The sequence below is a fragment of the Lentinus tigrinus genome (genome assembly GCF_003813185.1).
Source record: "Lentinus tigrinus ALCF2SS1-7 unplaced genomic scaffold L226scaffold_4, whole genome shotgun sequence".
NCBI lineage: Eukaryota > Fungi > Basidiomycota > Agaricomycetes > Polyporales > Polyporaceae > Lentinus > Lentinus tigrinus.
Genome location: NW_027137913.1, coordinates 92,685 through 109,922, shown reverse-complemented (window position 1 = coordinate 109,922; position 17,238 = coordinate 92,685). Strand labels below are relative to the sequence as shown.

At 56.2% G+C, this 17,238-nt stretch overlaps 8 protein-coding genes across 8 annotated transcripts; 5 read left to right on the top strand and 3 right to left on the bottom strand.

The window, feature by feature from the left end:
• The first annotated feature begins 38 nt into the window (after window positions 1–38).
• L226DRAFT_557686 (uncharacterized protein) lies at window positions 39–1,927 on the top strand. Its single transcript, XM_067683192.1, has 2 exons — window positions 39–144; window positions 207–1,927. The coding sequence occupies exon 2, from the start codon at window positions 259–261 to the stop codon at window positions 1,798–1,800; it is 1,542 nt and encodes a 513-aa protein (XP_067539458.1). The 5' UTR covers window positions 39–144; window positions 207–258; the 3' UTR covers window positions 1,801–1,927.
• A 1,129-nt stretch (window positions 1,928–3,056) lies between these two features.
• L226DRAFT_455473 (uncharacterized protein) lies at window positions 3,057–5,399 on the top strand (the record flags this gene model as incomplete). The annotated part of the gene is made up of 13 exons (XM_067675242.1): window positions 3,057–3,133; window positions 3,193–3,285; window positions 3,366–3,472; window positions 3,692–3,731; window positions 3,782–3,854; window positions 3,904–3,958; window positions 4,138–4,273; window positions 4,328–4,348; window positions 4,407–4,447; window positions 4,509–4,578; window positions 4,685–4,746; window positions 4,858–5,099; window positions 5,154–5,399. The coding sequence occupies 13 exons, from the start codon at window positions 3,057–3,059 to the stop codon at window positions 5,397–5,399; spliced, it is 1,263 nt and encodes a 420-aa protein (XP_067539457.1).
• A 1,169-nt stretch (window positions 5,400–6,568) lies between these two features.
• L226DRAFT_455713 (phosphoglycerate mutase-like protein) lies at window positions 6,569–8,764 on the top strand (the record flags this gene model as incomplete). Its single annotated transcript, XM_067675254.1, has 13 exons — window positions 6,569–6,713; window positions 6,794–6,933; window positions 6,970–7,025; window positions 7,089–7,122; window positions 7,183–7,229; window positions 7,292–7,447; window positions 7,520–7,599; window positions 7,659–7,777; window positions 7,831–7,902; window positions 7,961–7,991; window positions 8,123–8,297; window positions 8,354–8,481; window positions 8,535–8,764. 13 exons carry the CDS (start codon window positions 6,569–6,571, stop codon window positions 8,762–8,764), a joined length of 1,413 nt encoding a protein of 470 aa, XP_067539456.1.
• Window positions 8,765–8,839: 75 nt separating this feature from the next.
• Window positions 8,840–10,740, bottom strand: L226DRAFT_234723 (uncharacterized protein). The gene is made up of 3 exons (XM_067673127.1): window positions 10,604–10,740; window positions 8,948–10,538; window positions 8,840–8,872 (listed from the first exon to the last, which is right to left on the bottom strand). Exon 2 carries the CDS (start codon window positions 10,527–10,529, stop codon window positions 9,003–9,005), a length of 1,527 nt encoding a protein of 508 aa, XP_067539455.1. The 5' UTR covers window positions 10,530–10,538; window positions 10,604–10,740; the 3' UTR covers window positions 8,840–8,872; window positions 8,948–9,002.
• On the bottom strand, window positions 10,741–12,446 carry L226DRAFT_234779 (uncharacterized protein). Its single transcript, XM_067673129.1, has 2 exons — window positions 12,413–12,446; window positions 10,741–12,349 (listed from the first exon to the last, which is right to left on the bottom strand). Exon 2 carries the CDS (start codon window positions 12,343–12,345, stop codon window positions 10,888–10,890), a length of 1,458 nt encoding a protein of 485 aa, XP_067539454.1. The 5' UTR covers window positions 12,346–12,349; window positions 12,413–12,446; the 3' UTR covers window positions 10,741–10,887.
• Window positions 12,447–12,700: 254 nt separating this feature from the next.
• Window positions 12,701–14,625, bottom strand: L226DRAFT_543141 (uncharacterized protein; the record flags this gene model as incomplete). The annotated part of the gene is made up of 8 exons (XM_067682180.1): window positions 12,701–13,156; window positions 13,199–13,290; window positions 13,451–13,455; window positions 13,481–13,569; window positions 13,605–13,881; window positions 13,931–14,059; window positions 14,127–14,442; window positions 14,505–14,625. 8 exons carry the CDS (start codon window positions 14,623–14,625, stop codon window positions 12,701–12,703), a joined length of 1,485 nt encoding a protein of 494 aa, XP_067539453.1.
• Window positions 14,505–15,563, top strand: L226DRAFT_234757 (uncharacterized protein). The gene is made up of 2 exons (XM_067673128.1): window positions 14,505–15,382; window positions 15,451–15,563. The coding sequence occupies exon 1, from the start codon at window positions 14,789–14,791 to the stop codon at window positions 15,317–15,319; it is 531 nt and encodes a 176-aa protein (XP_067539452.1). The 5' UTR covers window positions 14,505–14,788; the 3' UTR covers window positions 15,320–15,382; window positions 15,451–15,563.
• On the top strand, window positions 14,944–17,161 carry L226DRAFT_557683 (uncharacterized protein). The gene is made up of 9 exons (XM_067683191.1): window positions 14,944–15,382; window positions 15,451–15,552; window positions 15,613–15,646; window positions 15,701–15,990; window positions 16,050–16,128; window positions 16,184–16,312; window positions 16,380–16,576; window positions 16,652–16,666; window positions 16,749–17,161. Exons 1-9 carry the CDS (start codon window positions 15,377–15,379, stop codon window positions 17,010–17,012), a joined length of 1,116 nt encoding a protein of 371 aa, XP_067539451.1. The 5' UTR covers window positions 14,944–15,376; the 3' UTR covers window positions 17,013–17,161.
• The last annotated feature ends 77 nt before the right edge of the window (window positions 17,162–17,238 follow it).

Sequence of the window (17,238 nt, the reverse complement as noted above, 5' to 3'; positions counted from 1 at the left end):
GTGGCCACCCAACGGTGACTTGATCATCTCCCATCTCCACGGCGGCGAAGTGGATTCGCTCCCTGATCGATTGTTCTCTTGAGTCGAAGCAACTGCTGGTTACCGCATACCAACAAATACTCAGTACTCAGGGCCCTGAGTGAGGCATGTTTGGGTCGCAGTCTGTGCCAGTGCATACTTTGCTGACAACATTGCTTCGACTGCAGTTCAGATCCGCTCGCTACCAGTGCCAGCAACAAGGCACAGCTGCTGAGCACCATGAGCACGGCCAGTTCTACGCCAATGACACACACGAGCATGAAGCCTGCCATCAGTATCCACGACTTGCCCTCCGAACTTCTCATTCACATCTTCCGCTTCCTGAAGCCGACATATGGAGGTGATATCCAGGTCACTCACGTCTGTCGGCGCTGGCGCGCTGCGATCCACAGCACGCCCGAGTTTTGGCGCGATATGATTGCCAACCGAAGGGTCCTCGGCACGGGCTGGAGGCACGATAAACGCCAACTTGAAGCCTTCCTGAACGTCATGCTCGAACGCACGCGCAGACTCCCCCTCCATATCGAGTTATCACACGGCGACCTCGACTTCCTCGAGACGGCCCCTCTCAAAGACCATCTTGACAGAATTGCGGCGCTGATCGTTGAACGGGACACATGCGATCGCGGGTCTGCGACATTGGGCAGGGTACTCGCGTTGGGACCGTTGCCGACTTTGGAGAGCCTCGAACTCACCTACGAGAGCTGGGCGTGCATGTCCTCCGTTGTCCCTGATGAACCACCGCCCGCCCCGTTGACCCACAGCTATCCAAAGCTACGTTGTCTGGAAGTAAACCCGAACTTCCTCGCATACACGATGATGGTCCCCTCTTTGAGGAAGTTGATCATCTATCCGGGCTATGTCTCCCTGAGCGGGATCCTTGGGGCCCTGAAACACTGTCCACAACTCGAATGGCTCGAATGCTTGGGTCTCTTTGAGCACGCGGACAACCCAATACGCCCATTTCCCCTGGTTCATCTCCCGTGTCTGCGCGACTGGGTGATAAACGACAGCCATTTATGCCCGGGTTTCGTGCCACAAATTATGTTTAGACACATCCAGTGCCCGACGACAACACGCATCTCACTCGGATTCGGCCGCTCGGCGGACCTGTCCGACGTTTTACCCAGAGACAGAGCAGGATCCCTCGAAGGCTGTTTCGCCGTCGTGCTTGGCACGGTCTCCAAACTCGATTTCGCGGTCATCGCTGGCCGCCAATGGATCGACATCGACAGACTCGAGCTCAAATTCTTTGCCGCAGGAGAAGACGCGTCCCGCATCTCTATATCCATACCATACAAGCTTGGGAAGTGGCATGGGGATATCGTACCCACAAGTCTGCGGCCTTTCCCATGCACGCCCAACGTCGCCTCCGTGTTCTCCTCGCAGACTATCACGGAGCTTCGCCTGAACCTTCCTCAGGAGTCGACCCCATTGCCCATGCGGCGCGTGGACTGGACCATCCTCTTCGACGCGTTCCCTTCGCTCGTCGCGCTCGCGACGCAGATCGGCTCATGCACGGGACTTCTCAAGGCTTTGCGCCAGACGCCGCTCCGGCTGAGGGGGCTCGAGAGGCTCGAGGTGACGTGCGCGAACGGGCCGAGGACGCACCATGCGCTGGTGCTGACCGTCGAGATGCGCGCGTCGCAGGGAGTGCACCTGCGGCGTCTGGCGTACGTCCACTCTCGAGAGGACGTGCGGCCGTTCTCGAAATGGCATCTGGCGCGGTTGAGGGCGGTGGTCGCAGAGGTGATCGTTTGAGTCGAAGAGTTGGTTGGATGCGCAGAGACGGGATGCACACGCTTAGTACTGAAATTGTGAAACTAAATACTACCGACTGTCGGCTCCTGCCAGAGGCTTGATATGTTGCTGTAGAAATGATCCGTCGTAGTGAATTTTTGACGAACGTGGTATGATGCTACTTATCAGCTCCATGTGGTACTCTGTGTGTACCTTGCTGGAATGACGGATGAGTGTGTCCTTCATTATCAGGAATGTCTCGGCTTGACGTGTATTCCAGAGCGATCCTTGATGGCGGAGCTGGTTAATCGGAATACTCACCAGGCTCCAGCCTGAGATATGACACTCTGCTCTAGCCTGCAGCGAGTGATATCGCGAGTGTTTTGGAACTCTTGAAGGACACCTCCCGAGATCATCCCACCAAGACTCCGTGGTGGGCGGGATGTCCGGGTTTGGTGAATCGGCGTAGCAGCAAAATAGCCGCACTAGCGGCTCCACACTTGTTAATACTATTCTCGGCTACGTGAGATGGTGGCGCTCGCGTCGGGATCGTGGGCAACGCTAGGAGAGCGCTAGAGTTGCGAACCTGCGACGAGTGACAAACACATTGGTGGTGAGTGTTTCGCAGCATACGCGGGTGGATAGATGAGGAAAGGTCTGACGCGTTGTGTGAGCTGGTTTGACAGATCGCGACGGTGCTACGGGAGCATATTCTCGTGCCGTGACGCTGTCAGAGGGTGGTTTGGATTGAACTGATAGAGCAGGGGCGCTGAGAACGAGGACGGTCACGCGGCCGTCCGAGACTGACTAGATTTCTGGGGTGCTGTTGGAGGCGTTTGTCGGGAGCAGCGGGTTTGTGTCTGCAGTCGCACGCTGCTGCAGTGCTAGTGGGCGGTCTGGACAATGAAAGGGCCTAGACACGGCTCGCGTGGACGAGGACGAAGAAGCCTCAAGTGGGGCGGGCGGGAGGACAGTTGAGGCGGATGGCGACAAAGGAGGAATAAGGTTTGGAGGAGATAGGATCTCGGTGCCTGGCGGAGTTTGGGAGAGGCGCCGGGAGCGAGTGAGAATAAACAGAGGCAGAGGAGGCTGAGAGCGTGGCTGCCTGCGCGGTCGTCCGTCTGTCTCCTGTCTGCCTGTGCCCGCCCGGTGGCAGGCCATGATGCACACCCGTCGATAGCCTTTCCTCCTCGCTTTTAACACACGCCGTCCACGACCCCCACGATCTTTTTCTCGCCACGCCCAGCCCCGGGTCCCCCCCACCCACCCACGCCGACATGGACGGCGACGGAGACCTAGACACCGCCGCCACGACCTTCATACGCGTCATCTCCCTCTCTATCGCCTTCTACGAGTCCGTCGCCAATCACTCCTTGTGCCGTACAATGCCTGACCTCCTCCATGTGTCTCCAGCTACCTCCTCACCCTCCCGGCCGAATGGAGGTTCTACAGGAGCCAGCGGTCCTGGAGGCTCAGTCCAGGCTGCATACTCTTCATCGCCATCCGGTCCGTTCCTTCTTCTTCTTCTCACACCCGTCCGCGCACCATTTTGATCGACGCGCGGGCTGCCCCCATGTGCGCTGCAGATACACTAGCATCGCCGTCATGATCACAAGCAACGTCGGCTACTTTGGCAAGTTCTTCACCCCCGAGAGCTGTCAGCGATACTACATCGCCCCGCCTGTCCTCAAGGGTGAGTTCTCTCGTCTCTCGATCACCGCTTCGAATTCGCCCGCGACACGTTGTCCGGGGCTCGTTCGTTCAGAAGACGCGAAGGGCACTCCGATTGACTTTCTCGGGAATGAATGGATGCGTCGGTGGCGTGATCAGCAACCCCAGCTTCTCGCGCCCGGCGAGCCAAGCTCAGCGGCGTTTCGGATCGTGCATGCGTGCTAACCACGATCCCTTGCAGTGCTCCAAGTCATGGTCTCGCAGTTGATTCTCGGTATCAGGTACATTTGTCTCTTTTCTGGGCGTCTATCCTTGACTCATCACCGCGCAGGACGATCAACATCTCTCGACGTTCAACCTGGGTTACATGGACGATCGTGCTCTCTTTCCTTTCAATATCAGCTGTAAGTCGTCGTGCATATTTCCCTTGCGCTGAACTCACATTCGTCAAAGGCGGAATGGTTCTTGAACTTGTGGAACCGAGTTCGTGAGTATCAAAGCCTCTTTGGTGTTGGCGACGTGATCTCAGTCTAATTCAAGCCATCGCTCCAGCCGTCCAAGGCCTCGTAAGTCATTTCGCTGCTCCTCAGGTCTTCTATTTATTACGCGATTCTGACCTGATTATAAATCCATAGCGCGGCAAGTGAGTTGCACTTCCACAGCAGCCGCGCTGTATATACTGACTAGCAACTAGTTGCACAGCGGGTAACAAGCCACCCGTTTTGACCGTTTGGCTCTTTTATGTTTTTGCAATGGTTTACGACGTAATTGCTCTCGGCATATCGACCGTCTACTTAATAGGCTTTGGGCCTAATAACGGAAAGTGAGTCTGCCTTCCTCAGACCCCTACAACATGATGTCTGACCAGTCACGACAGAATCGCCCGTCTTGTCCGAATGTATGCGCCCCATCCTTTAATCATCACCATAGGAGCTGACATGCGGTTCCGATCACAGTATGCTGACTGACGGCCTGGTTTATTTCGTCGCGCTCACCGGTACGTCCGCACTACTCCCTCCGTGGTGACGTCTGACATTGACCACGCTGGGATGCTTCAGGGGTCAACATATTGAACTTAATCCTCTACCGGAGTGCGGACGAAGCATCTCAGGTGCGTACTCGCGTCGTGTCGTGATGCCGGTCTGACACCTGTCTTGTTCTGTAGTCTTCGGGGTCAGTTTGTTCTTGTTCCTGGCTGCGAAGATACGTGCTAATTGACATCTGTGCCTGATAGTGTTTCCCTAGGATACGCCCTCACATGGATCATGAGCCAACGGATCCTAATTCATCTCCGCGGTACGTACCCGCCCTGGTTCCGCCGGTACTGCACCCGCGTGCCTCGGGACCACAGCCATCCGCCACTCCTAGCATGACAGAATACTGACACCGGCGTGTCCGATCTCTCAGATGCCGCGGCAGCGCACAACCGCTCTGTGACAACACAGATTGTTGTCTCACGCCCGCTCGTCTCCGCGCTGTCGGTCTCGCAGGCGATGCGCTCTCAGTTTGAGACCAAGGACCGCAACCAGCTGTCCTCGGCGTTTGACGTGGACTGGAGTTACACGTCGGACAGGCACGATGCGACGCGCTCCGTGCCGGAATCGAAGAAGAAGCGCGCCTCGGGCAGCCGGAGCCAGAGCCAGACGGCTGTGCATGAAAGCGAGGCGCAGCGGACACGTACCACGGCGGATGGCAGTAGGGAGCCCGAGCGCGACCTCGAGAGGGGGGTCAGCCGGAGGGAAGAGAGTATCAGCGAGGAGGATGAGGAAGATTTTGAGCTGGACGTGAGGGTGCAGGTCGAGGAGATGGTCACGGTGGAGTATGACCCGGAGGCGTTCGCTACAGAGACGTACCGGACGCCGAGGGTGTTGTGGGGCTCGGGCGAGGAGTCGGCGTCGGTGGGGAGTAAGAGCCGTACAGATGATGGGAGGGGCTCTGCGCAGACATAGCGCTGTCATCCTTGGTTCATTCTCGGTATGTCTCTCTCTTGCTCCGTTACATGTCGCATGTGTCAAGTGCTGACTTGGACCTGCGACGATCACAGGCTCGGTTCCTCTGCTCTCGGCTCTCGGCTCTCGCGTCTGCGTATCGTTATTCGTCACCCTGCTTGCTGTTGCTCTTATCTGTCCATGGTCCTTGAATCCCTGCTCAAATTTGCTGCATCTCGATCGCATTTGTATCACTATCCTGCATTCGCATTCATCCTGCATATAGTTTTCTGGTTTCGTGCTGTTGGGTTCTTTGTTCGATAGTTGCTTGTTCTCCTCCTGCTCTACCCTCGATCGCCGCATCTCGCACAATTCATCCTACATCATCCCCTACATCCCACACTACCCACGCCATCCATCCCCGCTTCCCCACGCCCGCTTCCCCCTCGCCCTTGATGTATACAGTGCTGCTCGTCTGTCCACATAGTGTCTCCCTTGCATCCATCATTTACGACCTATCATCTAGTATCGCCTGCTGCTTACGATCCTACCTACCCTCCTACCCTCCTCCCCACAGTCGTTCGCCGCTGTAATTGCTGCTCTCTAGTTGTACTATATGTAGCGTACACCACATCCCTGCATATCCCGGTGTGCGCAGCTCGGGGTTGCGGTAAAATCAGATTCATGAAGTTGTGCCTCGTGTCTCTCTTCCCTGTCGTATGCTGCGTCGTGGAATTTGGAGGGCTACTTCCGAAACTGGGCTGCTAGAACGCAATGTCTGGCTCCTAAGTTACAGTATGGGATTTTCTTGCACGGTGGTTAGTCGAGGTGGCGTCGCGATGCGCTACCTCACAGGCGCCTGTTTGCCGAGTAAGGCAAATGCGTCGTCGTGCATTGGGTGGAGGCACTGGCTAGCAGTCGTCATACACTCATCCCCGCCTTCGTCCTGCGCGACTTTGACGACAGCCACGACATCCACGAGCACCACATCTTCAGATACTCACCTGCACGACTGCTCTAGTTATTCAACCTAGGCTTCTGCTATCCTCGCTATACATCTGTGGCCATCCCTCGGTCGGATGTCGAAGCTCGTCTCAGGCTCTATTCTCCTTCTATTGGTTTACTGTGCATTACTACTACACGCGTTTGCCCACGCTACCGGAGACGCGGACGTCGGATACGGAGACAGCATGGGTCTTATAGGGAGCGGAAGCGACTCGGGCGCGAGTCCAGCGCAGACGGAGAGGAAGGGACATGTGCCGTTGGATGTAGACGGATACCCGGTCGCCCCGCCGGAGCTGGAGCTGGAGCAGGTGCACATATACATCCGCCACGGTATGTCTCTCCTCTTCCTCCTCTTCCTCTATCTCCAGGACTGTCGTGTATTCACGCGCGCCGTTGGTAACTCGCATCAGGCGAGCGCACCCCAGTAGGGATCCGCATGGCGGGGCCCCCGGCTAACATCCCGGAGAACTGGATGTTCTGCCACACTGCACGGCAGTTCCGGGCTGCGGTGGCGAGCATCGCGGCGCCGGGGGAGATGAGCGACGCTTCGGTGCCTGGGGCGCAGGCTACGCCGGCTGTGGAGGAGTTGCGGGCGCGTCGCGTGGTAGAGAGGCCGAATGGCGCCGCGGCGGTGGGCGAGTGGTGAGTGTCTTCTATGAGAGTTTATGATGTGAGGTGCATACGCTGAGTGTGACGGTTGTCTAGCTTGCTGGGTGAGCTTACGGACGTCGGGCGACAGGTGAGTCACTTGCACCGGCAGGCTGGCGTTCACGAAAACGAGGCTGAGACGTGACCGCAGTCGACGTTCGACTTCGGAAGTGGACTCAGGAAGCTATACGTTGACAGGTGCGTATCCTCAGAGCACACCCTTGTGTCGCGGTATGTTGACAGGGATGGGGATGCCGCAGACTGAAGTTCCTCCCGGATGTTGTCCATTCGAATGACGAGATCTACCTCCGTTCTACGAACATGCCGCGGACGATTGAGTCTCTGCAGCAAGTCCTCCATGGTCTCTACCCAATATCCAAGTCCGCAAAGGACTTCGTACCACACCTCCGGATACGGTAAGCCGTCACCATGTCACCACTCAAGGTGAGCATTCGCCCGCAATGGTGCAAACTTATGGTGGGACGCAGGAACGGCAAGGACGAGAACCTCTTCGGTAACACGCTTGCGTGTAAACGGCTTGAGATCCTGCAGATTGGCTTTGCACAAGGTAGGAGTCTCTTATACTGCCTGTAGAGTACGCCCCCCGTCCTGACACTGCTGCTGCAGCGGCGGCAACCTCATGGAACGTCACGCTGGAGCCTCTTGACAAGAAGCTGTCCAAGTACATTGGGGGCAACCCTATCCGCCTGGACGGAAAGCCCCGAGCATCTGGCATTTTGGATACGGTGGGTTCCTTGACGTTTGTTCGACTCACACCATGGATTGACTCTGTCAATAGATCCGTGCAGCAGATGCCCATGGCGTGAAGGTACCTCCGGAGTTCCATGAGAAAGGAGTCCTGGATACCATTGTACGATGATCACTCTTCGCCATCCACCAATGGACACTGACACAGGGATGATTGCTAGGAGAAGGCTGTTGTCACTGAATGGTTCGCAGGTACGCACGCTCCTTCTAACTTTATTGGCGCTTGCCGCTGACTAGCTGTACCAGGGTGTGAGACGCCCCCTTTGCATCACTGTTCAAGGATAGTCGATACTAACAATTGCACATCCCATGCTGCACCTCAGACCGCACTGAGGAAGTCCGCAGACTAGGCATGGGCCCGCTTCTCAGTGACCTCACGCGCAAGATGCAGGAGAAGGCAGCGAAGGGCGGCGCAGACCCTACGAAGATCCTCATCCACAGTACCCACGACACCTGCCTCGCAGGACTAGCCAGTACACTGGATATGTATGACGAAAAGTACGTTCTCCTTTCTGTGCTGTCGGGTGCATAGCTTACGTCTCGTCTCGCAACAGGTGGCCGGCATTCACTGCTGCAATCACGTTCGAGCTCTTCCGCAAACGCGACGCGCCTGCACCACCAGCGTCTGCGTGGCAGAATGTCCTGACCATGTTAGGTAGCGCGCAGAACGCTACAGATCATTGTACGTCCTCGTGTCCTCGTGTACGTCTGGCGAAGCTGATCTTGTCCGTACAGACGTCCGCGTGCGGTATCAGAACGAGAACAAAATCCTCCCTCTCTGTGCAGAGGAGGGCAAGCACTTGCCCGGCTCCCCCGAATTTTGTACACTCGCTGCGTTCGCTGAGCGCGTGAGGGAGCTCACCCCGAAGGATTGGGAGGCGGAGTGTGCGTACGTCCCAGGGAACAAGCAGAAGGATCGCGAAGCGGCACAGGCGGCCGCGGACAAGGTCATCTCGAAGCCTTGAGGCACATAGAGCCCCGCTTCGCGAACTTTTGTCCAAGCTCAAGTGGTGGATCGGGCGGTCATACGGCACATCTATTTGTTCTTTCATACTAATCTTATAGTACAGTCTCTGCAAGGGGAGAGAAGGATAGTTATCAGTTCGACCCGACCTGCGCGCGTTGCGATAATACACGACGGTACTCACAAATGGAGACCTTCGCGGGGCGAGGCTACCTCTCAACCATCCTGGGACACATTCTTCAAGTAACAACCTCAGCGACAACATCCTTCAACCGCATGAGATGCCATTCCGAGAACGGCGACGCGTCCTCATTCGAGTGCGAGAACCCAAGATGATGCAAGCGCAATCCTTGCGCCGCACGCATCTCGAGGGTCACCACCAGCCCGTGGTGCAATCTCTTCTTGTTCGCGCACGTTATCTCGAGCTTCTCGAGCCTTGTAGGTCGGAAGGGCTCCTGGCGCAGAGCACGCAGGAGTCCCGCGCACGAGCGGACACGCGTCGCGAGTGCGACGAGGGCGGGGAAGGCGTCGAACAGCGTCGTCCACTCGATGCGTCGCATGTATACTGGTGTCGGCTCGTCCGCGAGGTCTATGCGCAGCGCCGTGATGGTTTCGGAGGAAAAGGCCTCGGCGATGCTCTCTATGTATGGGTAGGGCGCTTGACTGTTGCCTGGCGTGAGGTCGTCATACGCATTCCACATTAATGTTTGATATGGCATGGATATCGCGAGCCGCGGTTCATCTTCTCCGGGGACAGACCACTTGAGCCATAGCTCGCGTTCATACCGGCCGCGCTTCGCAACCATGAATTCCAGCGCGCTGACCGTGTCCAGTACGGCGGAGAGGGCTGTAGTATGGGACCCCGCATGATCCCTAGGGAAATACGAAGAGAGGTAGAGGAAGGAATACGGTAGGATCATAATTGAGACGTGTGTTGTCGGTGGGCAATGGATAGTTTTCAGTATACATGTTACGAATCTAGGGAGCATCTCGGCGTCCCGCAGATCCAATACACGTAAGTGAGGGAGGTGAACAGCCTTGATATTGACCGGGTGTGGGGTTTCGTGTACCGCATGGAATTGAAGAGACTCGAGGAGGGGACAGCACCGCAGAGCGTCCAGGACTTCACGAAGAGAAATATACCCAGCGCCGATGATCAACGTCTTCAGATGAGGGACGACCATAGCATATGAAAGGAAATCTGCATTCACTTCCAGATGACGAAGCTTGGGGTATTTGCGAACATCGGGGGCTGTATGAGGAGGGGTGTCTCGACCCTGACTTGGACCGCTGGCCGACTGGTAGGTGCAGCTCAGAACCTCTAGGCTCGGCAACGGACCCAACGCGAGCATGCGGTCCCGGAACTCGGACCTCTCATCTCGTTGCTCCCACTCAATGGTCAGGATCGAGAGCCTGTGGAGGTTTTGTACCAACGGAAGCGTCTTGAGTACAGCAAAGTCCCGCTGCAGTAAAGTGATGTGAAGGGGGAGCTGACGGGTCAGCTGGAAGAAGGGGAAGTTCCCAACTTGCCGGTTCGGTTTGCCGAGACTATCGACGAGGACGAATGGATTGCCGAGCATGTCGCGCCAGAACTCCGCGGTGTCATGGATTGCAGCGCGCCAGCGCTGGCAGATGTGAGCGTATCGGACGTCCCCTCGCCCCTCTGGCCTGATGAACCGGGAGATGTGGATGAGGAGCTCAAAGGGCAGATTATCGATGCCGGTGACGAGCACGGTAATGCCGGTTGGACTGTCCATGACATCCATCCAAAGGAACTGCGGCGATCACGTATCGTCAGCAACTTCTTCAAGGCAGGACTATAGATACTGCCCGTACTGACCGATTGTCCTCGTATGAATCCACTCTGACGGCGTCGATGTAGAAGTCAAAAGATGAAGACAGCGGTGTGTGTTCAAGATCAGGCGCTGCGATCATGATAAATCACGAGGACAATCAACGTGCATAACAGACAAGACTACAAGAGAATACCGCAACACTCAAGCAAGAGAGCATGACAACAACCGGAAAACACCGCAACCGGGGACGAAGATGAACTGAAGACTATCACAGGAGGCTTGCGCCGCCCTATCCTCTCAAGGATCTCATGGGCCGAACGGTCTAGCTTCAACCTACAGTGATTTCTCCTACAATCACCTCCCTCAGCCGCGCCAGATGCCATTCTGAAATTGGGACGTTATCCGGGTTGAGGTGACGGAATCTGAGCAGCTGCAATCGATGCCCAAGCCATGCACGGGCCTCGAGGGTCACCACCAGTTTATGGTGGACCCCGGAACCATTGCCGCACTCCAACGTGAGACTCTCCAGCTTGGGAAGACAGAGAGGTTTATGGCGAAGAGTCTTGAAGAGAGTCAAGCAGGACGTGATCTGCACTGCGAGGGAGACGAGGGTGGGAAAGGCTTCGAATAGGGCGGTCGAGTCAGGGCGTTTCATGCTGAGCTGCGCGTCGAGCAAGCACAGCTCTAGGTCTCTGATGGCGGAGTATCGGAACTCATGGACGATGCTGGGTATAGGCGAGAACTCCCAGCGGTGGGGATTCGCCCAAGGGGAGTGTCGATTGAAGATACGTAGCTGCGGCGGCATGTTTCGTGCTGTGCCGTCGACATAGCCCTCAATTAAGAGTGCGTAGGTTCGCGGAGCTCCGTGGTGAGAATTAGAAATGCGCACCACGAGTTGCGCGAGGAGGCGAGCAAGAGGGAGGGGTTCGTTTTCGGGGAAGAGTCCGGCCAAAGTCCAGTGGGACATCGAGACAGCGAGTTGTGCCATCGAGGGACACCGCATGTGAAACAGAAGGTGCTGTACAGCTATCCGGCAAGGGTAATCGGTGTAACTGAGAGACAAGTCGCGCAAATTCGGGAGAATCACTTGCTGCGACGACGTGTCGAGGGGATCCCGGGGGAGAACGTGGCTGAGACGGAGGGACTCTAACCCAGGACACTGCCTTAGGGTGAGAAGCAATGTCGAAAATGACATATGGCCGCGGTGAATGATCAATGTCTTCAGAGATCCAACGACCATCGATGGGATGAAGAAGTCGGGGTTAACTTCAAGGTGGCGTAATCGAGGGTACTCCTCCACGAGGGGTGCTAGCTCCGCAAGCTCAGCAGCTTCCAAGTCGGGATAATTGTTGACGGGAGCGGGAAAGTCACAGGCGAGTTGCAGGTGCTCAATTGTGGGTAAAGAGCCCAACGCGAGCAGACGCCTCTGAACGTCCCTCGGATTAGCCGTTCGCCATTGCACATGCAGCCACAGAAGCCGCTGCAAATGCTCCGGTATCGTCTTCAACAGATCGAAGTTCCCTCCGTCAAGCCGCACCCGCAAATGCTGGGGCCTTGTCCGTTCGACGAATGAGTACCAGAAGGCGATGCTGCGCTCGTAGTGGTCCTGGGTGATGAGGGACGGGAACGTGAGGAATTTGGCCCAGAACTCCGGCGTCCTCTGCAGAGCAGCCCGCCATAGGCTGCAGACATGCGAAAGACATATGTCGCTACGGTCGGTAGGTGAGAAGCAGCGGAAGACGTGGATAATCAGTTCGATCGGAAGGTCGTGGATAGTGGTTAGCATGATGCTACTAAACGACGGATACTATGAGCCGACTGTTCAGCTTCGGTCGCGATAGAAGCATGCTTACCTGTCGCCGAACAGAGTAGTTGTCTCGGTAAGTTGGAGATCCTAGGCGAAGCTACGGAGTCATGAGGACGATGATACTAGTGCTGAGTCGCCTTACGAGTCACTATCGGGGCGCACGCTTATGTAATGCATGAGGCTTAAGATGGCTCCCGATTAGCTCAAGAATCACTGGCGCTGTATACTTTGATTTCACTGTCAGATACTGCGTTCCTGCCCACCTCTAGACCAGCTAAGTTTGCGCTCCTCTGCTCCCATACTCGTGTGCATCGCCCATCACGCGAACTCATAGCTACAGACGTACAGCAACAGCTTGAGACAGAAACGAAGCCTTCGAGTCCTTGTTAGAGTCGGCGTGCCCGGAGTGCGTAGTCAAAAGCTTGATGTAAGCCTTCCACGCTGCATCGGAGACAATGGGCGCGCGGTTGTAGCGGGCAATGTTCAAGTCGCGGAGGTATTCGTCCAGACGGGGCGTCACAGCCGCGCACGCCCTGTTCTCACGCATCCGCTGCTCAAAGCTCGATAGCCCCACCAACTCCGAGTACCAAACGGCATCCAGGCGGATCACCGCGCACTCGAAGACATCGAGGAGCGGCCTGGGGACGGCAGCGTCGATGGCGGAGTAGGCGAGAGCGTGGCCGATCGCGCTGACACCCGCCTCGGCCTGCGGCAACACAAACGCGTTCGCTTTCTCGCTCCGGTGGTCACTGCATGTTGCGAGGTATTCGCGCGCGGTGCGCAAAAGGCCCTAGGCGTGGCGCCAGAGGAGGGTGTCCTTGTGGGCTGGGACGGGAATGCTGTATCTCCCGAGTAGAAGCTCGTTGTAGAGGCGAACGCAGAGCGAAAGAACGTCTCCTTCGGCGATGATGATACCGTGGACGTCTGCCTGTGGAACAGTCCAAAGACAGTGAGTAAATGATCCATGGAACTCTGAATGCTACTGAGCAACGACATACTTCCATGCGGGCCATGAAGTTGTGCTCGAACGTGCTGGACAGTTGACTCGGTCAGTGGCGACGGCCATGGAAGGCAGTAAGGGTACTCACCCTTGAGCGCCGCATCTCTCAATCACCTCCAAGGCTGGAACAGCCGCGCGATGCTCGCTTTCGCGATGACCGAATAAGCATGGCGCACGCTTGGTTCCAGAGACATGTCGATCGACTGCTTCGTGATAGTGCAACGGCGACAGCTTGGACCATCGCACATCGCTGCGTCCAGAAGGATATGAGAGATGGCGTCTTGCCGACGACATGGCGATGGAGGGAGTAGCTGCTGCCGATGTATGCGGCATGCTTCAGGCCCTGCACAAGTGGTGCTGCAACAGCACCGGTGCCAAGTGGTATACGCCATACCTTGTTCCACCACGCCTGAAGGAGATTCTTGGGTGCCTCGAAGGATTCTGCGAGAAGCGCGGTAAACGGAAGCGCTACATGGTCGAAGGTCGTGATGGAGAAGTCTAACGGTGAGGTACCGCTCCGCGCGGGAAGACGTGTGGAGTGGACGCGCCAGGACGCCGCGGTACATCTGATACTTGTTACAGATGGGAACGATGAAGAAGCGGCATCCACGATCCTCGCCGAAGACGATGAGTCGAGCCATTACGACGGCGACCTTGGGGATGCCGAAGGAAGGGGTTGTCGCGGGCATCCACCTGCCAATGAGATGAACCCTGTATCAGTGATATGTCTAATGACTACTAGCTTAATTGAATGACGCACTTGGATGCCTCCTCGCGAGGGGTATTCAGAATGAAACCTTCCGGGGTGAGCGTGGCTGTGCTCTCGACGTTGAAGGCATCGAGTCCATGCCCGCGCTCGCTGAGCAAATACAGCCCAACGGTGTCGAACTTGAGCATACTGTTGACAAGTGCCGCAACGTCTCCCCGGTCCCTAGCGAACTTGGCTAGCGTCCCGATCGTCAGCCCCACATGTGCGGCGAGGATGGTGTAGCAAGCGACATCGAGAGCCAGACGGGGGTCGGACTGGAGTGCCCAAAACTTATCAGTGCACTCGAGCACGTCCTTCGCAGTCAGCGCTAGTAGAGAAGACCATCGTCAGCATGGGGCAACCGGGTTGTGAGTCGAGTCCCGCACGAACCGTATTCGTGCATAAGGAGCCGTGCACGCTTGTAGGACAGTGCCACGCGCGCGTCCGTGGACATGAGCTCGACAGGCTCGTGGAACAGGGAATCGATTCCAGTTCCCGCTGCTGCAGTCATGTCGGTATTGGCTGGAATAGCGTCAGCGACTGAACCATGCGAGCTTTATGCTCATCGGACTCGTCGGAGTCGAGCCAGACTTCTTGCGGCCCGAAGGTCATATCAGTCGACAGGCTGGAGGAGTTCTACGGTTTGCGATCGAAGTAGAAACATTGATGGCTAGATGATACTCTCTGGCGGCAGGTCGACGTTCGCTGAGAAGGGGTGTGGAGAACGGCGCCTACTACTAAATCTGAACGTGACCCAGTCACGGTCACGAACAGCGTTCAGCGAGTCGCTGGCCGAAACCCTCCGGACAACCGTCTCTCACAGGCAGTCTTCTACTCTTCGATGTTCACAGACCGTACAGTACGCAATATCAACCCCGTTTTGTCAAAGCGAAGCTCTACTCGCGATGGTCACGACCGCCGCTGGTCTTCTTGAGGGTGCGAGGGTGCAGTGTAGTAGCAGTTCTGTGGAGTCCGTATGTCTGGCATGTCACCTCTGTCTCGTTCGGCATGGTTGTATCTCTCCAACATTCGTAGCTGTGGCGCCTCTGACATCAGAAGCTGAGTGTTTCGCACTTCGGGAACTCTACTTACGACTGGTGACTAGTCACCAATCGGCTCTCGCCCTGATTCATCAGCCGTTACTACTCTCTCAGGCAGGTCAGAGGGTCGCATGGTCGCGAATGGACATTCAGAACCCCGTTTGAACTTTGTTCTTATTGCTGCTGGCAGCAGAGCGGTTCTGAATGGTATGGTAATCTGCTATGCTTGTACGTCGCCTTTATCGCTATATCAGCGCAACCACGAAACGCCGCTAACTTCCCTGCGCCCGTTACAGTCCTTCTTCGTTCGCCCAAGGCAGAAACAAAGTCCTCCACTGCTCCCGTCGTCGCGTGCGTCTGCGATGTCTCCGTCGTCGTTCCCGCTGGACACTGCTCACGTACGGTACCGACACGTTGCGCTGCGATGAAACTGCTGATCTATCTCTCCTATGTGCTAGCTCGTTGCATTGTACATGCAGGCCATCTTCTACGGTTAGCTCTTATCGCTCTTTCGCACGTCGTAACTCACATTATCCCAACTTGCAGGTATGGTCCTGATCACCGTCGCATACGGACTGCGTGTCCTGCTCTGGTCTCGCGACGGGCACCTCAAGAGCAGAGGATCCATCAACTGGGTCATGGTTGGGGCCACTCTGGCTATGTTCACAATAGCCACAATGGAGATCGCATTCGGATTCCAGCACGATCTCCAGGCTTTCATCTACTACCAGGGTCCCGGTGGCCCTAATGTAGTATTCGATGACATATCGAACTGGGTCAACGTCATGAAAACCGTGGATTATGTCGCTCAGACGTTTATCGGAGACGCCATCATGGTTAGTTTTTCGTAGAATCGCCGTTGGACTGGCCGAAACTGACTTTTCTGGGGACGTAGGCTTACAGATGCTATGTTGTGTATGACAGGAACTGGAAGATCGTGGTTTTACCGGTACTCCTCTGGCTCGCAGAGACAGGTCCGTCACACCCTCTCGTTCGATCATTTGCGAACTGGACATGTCTCGTTACCAGCCTGTGGCGGAGTCACTATCTATATCACGGCAACATTGCATACCGAGGCCACCTTGAACGCATCAAGCCTCAGACCGTTCATCACCAGCGTGCTCTCCCTCACTCTGGCAATGACAACCATGACGACAGGTACGCGATCAAGTTTGCCATGTGCCATCCAACTACGCGAATGGACCTCGGCTCACCACCAATCCAGGCATGATCGTGTACCGTATAATGAGTATCAACGCTGCTATCTCCTCCCAGAGCGTGACGCGTCTGGGTGGGAGCTATAGGCTGACTCGGATTGTCCGCATCCTCGTCGAGTCCGGGCTCATCTACACCATATCAGTCGTCATCTTCTTCAGCACCTTCCTTGCGTCCAACAACTCGCAATACCCCGTGTCCGACGTGGTATGTACCATACGCTGACTCGCCAACCGACTGGACATAACTTTTGAACTGAAACTTCGAACCGTCCTCCTACAGGTTGTCCAACTCATAGTGAGCGATACCATCTCATATCTCTCCGTGTGCGGCCCTTTTGTCGAGTCCGCTGCTGACCTATTCCAATTCATCCCAACAGCCCATATCGTTCACGCTCATCCTCATCCGCGTCGACCAAGGCGTCGCGGTCCAGACCTCCACCTTCCTTCAATCGACCGTGCAGAAGCCCATCACGTTCACTCTCAGCCCTGTTCATCCCCCCGGCGTCGCGGCGTCCGACGGCACCGCCGTCTCCAGGTCTAACGTCTCTGGGAGCCGCGATCTGAGCGACACGTACATGATGGATGATATGGGCGGCGACCCCGACGGATGGAAGGCTGGCCAGCTCGACCCCATGGTCTGAGTGATATGACGATACACGTAGCGTTCTTCCGATGTGTCCCCGACGTGCTAATTATGGAGGAGTCTCTCAGTTGTATGTATCATTATGGATTGAGTATCTGTCCTATTAATGCCGCAATGGACGGACATCGTTCAGATTGTCAGCTAGCCAGCTCTTCGAACTGATGACGAACTCTGTCTGGGCTGTTTCTTGCCATTCCGAGACAGGGATGAGCATGAACCTTGAG